This window comes from Scomber japonicus, chromosome 3, assembly GCF_027409825.1.
Source record: "Scomber japonicus isolate fScoJap1 chromosome 3, fScoJap1.pri, whole genome shotgun sequence".
In the NCBI taxonomy this organism is placed as follows: Eukaryota; Metazoa; Chordata; class Actinopteri; order Scombriformes; family Scombridae; genus Scomber; species Scomber japonicus.
The window spans coordinates 39122391-39127390 of NC_070580.1; the positions used below are offsets into that span (position 1 = coordinate 39122391).

At 52.6% G+C, this 5000-nt stretch overlaps 1 protein-coding gene across 1 annotated transcript in view; it reads right to left on the reverse strand.

Moving 5' to 3' along the window:
* The window catches only part of LOC128355425 (E3 ubiquitin-protein ligase RNF123), a 37379-nt gene that overhangs the window by 6610 nt on the left and 25769 nt on the right, over positions 1-5000 (reverse strand). Inside the window, exons 18-21 of the mRNA XM_053315662.1 lie at positions 4004-4078; positions 1441-1528; positions 1280-1367; positions 213-297 (exon numbers count right to left, since the gene is read on the reverse strand). Coding sequence (XP_053171637.1) covers positions 213-297; positions 1280-1367; positions 1441-1528; positions 4004-4078 — 336 coding nt within the window. The remainder of the gene's footprint in view (positions 1-212; positions 298-1279; positions 1368-1440; positions 1529-4003; positions 4079-5000) is intronic.

Below are 5000 nucleotides of genomic sequence, written 5' to 3' on the forward strand. Positions count from 1 at the left end.
GAAGGAGAGAATAAAAGGAGGAGAAGAAGAAGAGGAGGAGAAGAAGGAGAGAATAAGAGGAAGAAGAAGGACAGAATAAAGGAAGGAGAAGAAGGAGAGAATAAGAGGAGGAGAAGAAGGAGAAGAAGAAGAAGATGGACAGAATAAAGGAGGAGTAGAAGGAGAAGAAGAAGAAGATGGAGAGAATAAGAGGAGGAGAAGAGGAGACTCACTCTGCAGGCTGGGCAGGTTTGCGTCCTCTGGTTTGGTTTTGAGCAGATGAGGCAGACGAGTGTATCTGTAGCCGAACCCACAACCCTGGAAACACAACAGGAAGTATGTCTCACATAAACAGGAAGTACTGGAAATACAACAGGAAGTATGTCTCACATAAACAGGAAGTACTGGAAATACAACAGGAAGTATGTCTCACATAAACAGGAAACACTGGAAATACAACAGGAAGTATGTCTCACATAAACAGGAAGTACTGGAAACACAACAGGAAGTATGTCTCACATAAACAGGAAACACTGGAAATACAACAAATACAATAAAAACCCTAAAACACAATAAACCCTGAAAATACAACACAGGAAGTACTGATTAAGAGCCTTTAAACTGCTTCCTGCTGAGTTAGGGTTAGGTGCTTTAACGAGTCACTGAGCTGTGTAGAAAGTAAAGGATAATGTTGGTTTAGGGTTAGGGGCTACAGTGGCTTCACATGGACAAAAAGCTGCTGTCTGCTGGGAGAACTGGGAGAACTGGGAGAACTGGGAGAACTGGGAGTCTTCTTAGAGCTAAAGGCAGCTGATGATGAAGATGTCATCAATACTCTGCAGTAGGGCAATATATCGATATTATATGGATATGGTGATATGAGACTAGATATCGTCTTAGATTTAGAAGATCATAATGTCATCAGTGTTTCTTCTCCTGGTTTTAAAGATGCATTACAGTAAAAATATATAATAATCTGAACTTAACAGACTGCTCTAGCTGTTCTGTTTTTTACCTTTTACCCACTTTATCATTATATCCACATTACCGATGATTACTTATCAAACATTTCATCGTGTAAATATTGTGTGAAAGCATCGACAGTCATCTCTACATTATCGTTGTAATATCTGTCAGGAGCCGATCAATATTCAGATACTGAGAAAACTACACGACTTATACATCAGTATATATGTGTGTTACTGTGTGTGTGTGTGTGTGTGTGTGTGTGTGTGTGTGTGTGTGTGTGTGTGTGTGTGTGTGTGTGTGTGTGTGTGTGTGTGTGTGTGTGTGTACTGACCCTCCACAGTCGGACCAGGATCCAGTTGGTCTGGGCCCAGGGTCTCTGTTCATACGGAGCCAGCAGATTCCTCATCATGGCGACGCGCCTGAAACACACGATGACATCATCACAACCGGCCAATCAGAGCAGAGCAACCAACCAATCAGAGGAAGACTTACTGGTCCTCGGGGATCCGCTCCACCGCCCGCAGGGATTGTGGGTAACAGACGTAGCTGGCCAGCGCCTGCATCAGAGAGTCTTTGATATCTGAGCAGAGACGTTAAACAGAGTCAGGAAAGGTTAAAAACTATTAACATTTACATTAAAGTGTTTCTGTACATCGTGATGTTTGGTCACGTCGTCAGTTTAATGTGTTCTGATGTAAAGTTAATAATTCCCTCTGATACAGAGATGTCAAACATGCGGCCCGCGGGCCAGAAACGGCCCACCAACGGGCCGTGGAACGTCTCCTCTCTGGTGGGGAAGGAGCCTGAGCTGGTGGTCGGCCTCACCTCGACGCACAGCAAGGGCTCTGGAACCAGTCTGGAACCAGTCTGGAACCAGTCTGGAACCAGTCTGGAACCAGTCTGGAACCAGTCTCCTCCAGAGGGGTTGGACTCTCTTCCACTCTGGAGTTGCCACTGGTGAGAGGTGCTGGGCAGGGGTGGCAATACTTATTGCCCCCCGGCTTGGTGCCTGTATGTTGGAGTTTACCCCGGTAGACGAGAGGGTAGCCTCCCTCCGCCTTCGGGTGGGGGGGCGGATCCTGACTGTTGTTTGTGCCTATGGTCCAAACAGCAGCTCAGAGTATCCACCCTTCTTGGACTCCTTGGAGGGGGGGCTGGAGAGTCTCCCTCTGAGGATTCCCTCGTTCTGCTGGGGGACTTCAACGCCCACGTTGGCAGCGACAGTGTTCGGTTATTGGACTTCTGTGCTCGTCACAGGTTGTCCATAACGAACACCATGTTCAAGCATAGGGGGGGGGGGGGGGGGTCCATATGGGCACTTGGCACCAGGACACCCTAGGCCGCAGTTCGATGATTGACTTTGTAGTCGTGTCGTCGGACTTGCGGCCGCATGTCTTGGACACTCGGGTGAAGAGCGGGGCGGAGCTGTCAGCTGATCACCACCTGGTGGTGAGTTGGCTCCGATGGTGGGGGGGGGGGATGCCGGTCAGACCTGGCAGACCCAAACGTATTGTGAGGGTCTGCTGGGAACGTCTGGCAGAGTCTCCTGTCAGAGAGAGTTTCAACTCCCACCTCCGGGAGAGCTTCGACCACGTACCGGGGGAGGCGGGGGACATTGAGTCCGAGTGGGCCATGTTCCGTGCCTCCATTGTTAAGGCGGCCGACTGGAGCTGTGGCCGTAAGGTGGTCGGTGCCTGTCGGGGCGGCAATCCCCGAACCCGCTGGTGGACACCGGCGGTGAGGGATGCCGTCAAGCTGAAGAAGGAGTCCTATAGGACCTTATTGGCCTGTAGGACTCCGGAGGCAGCAGACGGGTACCGGCAGGCCAAGCGGAGTGCAGCTAGGGCGGTCGCTGAGGCAAAAACCCGGACATGGGAGGAGTTCGGTGAGGCCATGGAGAACGACTTCCGGACGACTTCGAAGAGATTCTGGAACACCATCCGGCGTCTCAGGAGGGGGAAGCAGTGCGCCATCAACACTGTGTACGGTGGGGACGGTGCGCTGCTGACCTCGACTCGGGACGTTGTGGATCGGTGGAAGGAATACTTCAAAGACTTCCTCAATCCCACCGACACGTCTTCCGGTAAGGAAGCAGGGCCGGGGGGCTCGGGTGTGGGCTCTCCTATCTCTGGGGTGGAGGTCGGCGAGATGGTTAAAAAGCTCCTCGGTGGCAGGGCCCCGGGGGTGGATGAGATCCCTGGATGCTGTGGGGCTGTCATGGTTGACACGACTCTGCAGCATCGCGTGGACATCGGGGGCAGTGCCTCTGGATTGGCAGACTGGGGTGGTGGTCCCTCTTTTTAAGAAGGGGGACCGGAGGGTGTGTTCCAACTACAGGGGGATCACACTCCTCAGCCTCCCTACTAAGGTCTATTGGGATGAGATTCTGCCCCAAGTGGAGGAGTTCAAGTACCTCGGGGTCTTGTTCACAGTGAGGGAAGGATGGAGCGTGAGACCGACAGGCGGATCGGTGCGGCGTCTGCAGTAATGCGGACTCTGCACAGATCTGTCGTGGTGAAGAGAGAGCTGAGCCGAAAGGTTCCTACCCTCACCTCTGGTCATGAGCTTTGGGTCGTGACCCAAAGAACAAGATGGCGGGTACAAGCGGCTGAAATGAGCTTCCTCCGTAGGCTGGCTGGGCTCTCCCTTAGAGATAGGGTGAGAAGCTCAGTTATCCGGGAGGAGCTCGGAGTAGACCCGCTGCTCCTCCGCGTTGAGAGGAGCCAGATGAGGAGGCTCGGGCATCTAGTCAGGATGCCTCCCGGACGCCTCCCTGGTGAGGTGTTCAGGGCCCGTCCCACCGGTAGGAGACCCAGGACACGCTGGAGAGACTATGTCTCTCGGCTGGCCTGGGAACGCCTCGGGATCCCCCGGGAAGAGCTGGACGAAGTGGCTGGGGAGAGGGAAGTCTGGGCTTCCTGCTTAGGCTGCTGCCCCCCCGAGACCCGACCAGGGTGGATTATGATGTTATAGTTTTACTCTTTGTGTGTGTGTGTGTGTGTGTGTGTGTGTGTGTGTGTGTGTGTGTGTGTGTGTGTGTGTGTGTGTGTGTCACCTGTTCCGACTATTCGTGGGTCAGCAAAGTGTTTAGCGAGGATCGCAGCGAGCTGAGTCAGCGTTTCTTCGTAACCTGCAGATATAAAATAAACACGTTGCTCTGATTTAAACTGTTAATGATTCAACTGTTCAGATGAGTTCAGAGAAAAAGGATGACATCATCACACACAGTACGATGACATCATCACACACAGTACGACGGCATCATCACACAGTATGACATCATCACACACACTACCTCAGGGACCAAGTCTGACATCATTACTTTTCCTACAGAGGGTTAGTATTAGTAGTAGTAGCAGTAGTAGTATCCTCCTCAGTATAGAGAGGAGCAGTAGTGATGGTGCTTACCTGGCAGCTCGTCCATGCTGTTGGCGGGTTAGGGTTAGAGCAGTAGTGATGGTGCTTACCTGGCAGCTCGTCCATGCTGTTGGCGGGTTAGGGTTAGAGCAGTAGTGATGGTGCTTACCTGGCAGCTCGTCCATGCTGTTGGCGGGTTGGGGTTAGGGTTAGAGCAGTAGTGATGGAGCAGCAGTGATGGAGCTTACCTGGCAGCTCGTCCATGCTGTTGGCGGGTTGGGGTTAGGGTTAGGGTTGGAGCAGTAGTGATGGAGCAGTAGTGATGGTGCTTACCTGGCAGCTCGTCCATGCTGTTGGCGGGTTAGGGTTAGAGCAGTAGTGATGGTGCTTACCTGGCAGCTCGTCCATGCTGTTGGCGGGTTGGGGTTAGGGTTAGAGCAGTAGTGATGGAGCAGTAGTGATGGTGCTTACCTGGCAGCTCGTCCATGCTGTTGGCGGGTTGGGGTTAGGGTTAGGGTTGGAGCAGCAGTGATGGTGCTTACCTGGCAGCTCGTCCATGCTGTTGGCGGGTTGGGGTTAGAGCAGTAGTGATGGAGCTTACCTGGCAGCTTGTCCATGCTGTTGGCGGGTTAGGGTTAGGGTTAGGGTTGGAGCAGCAGTGATGGTGCTTACCTGGCAGCTCGTCCATGCTGTTG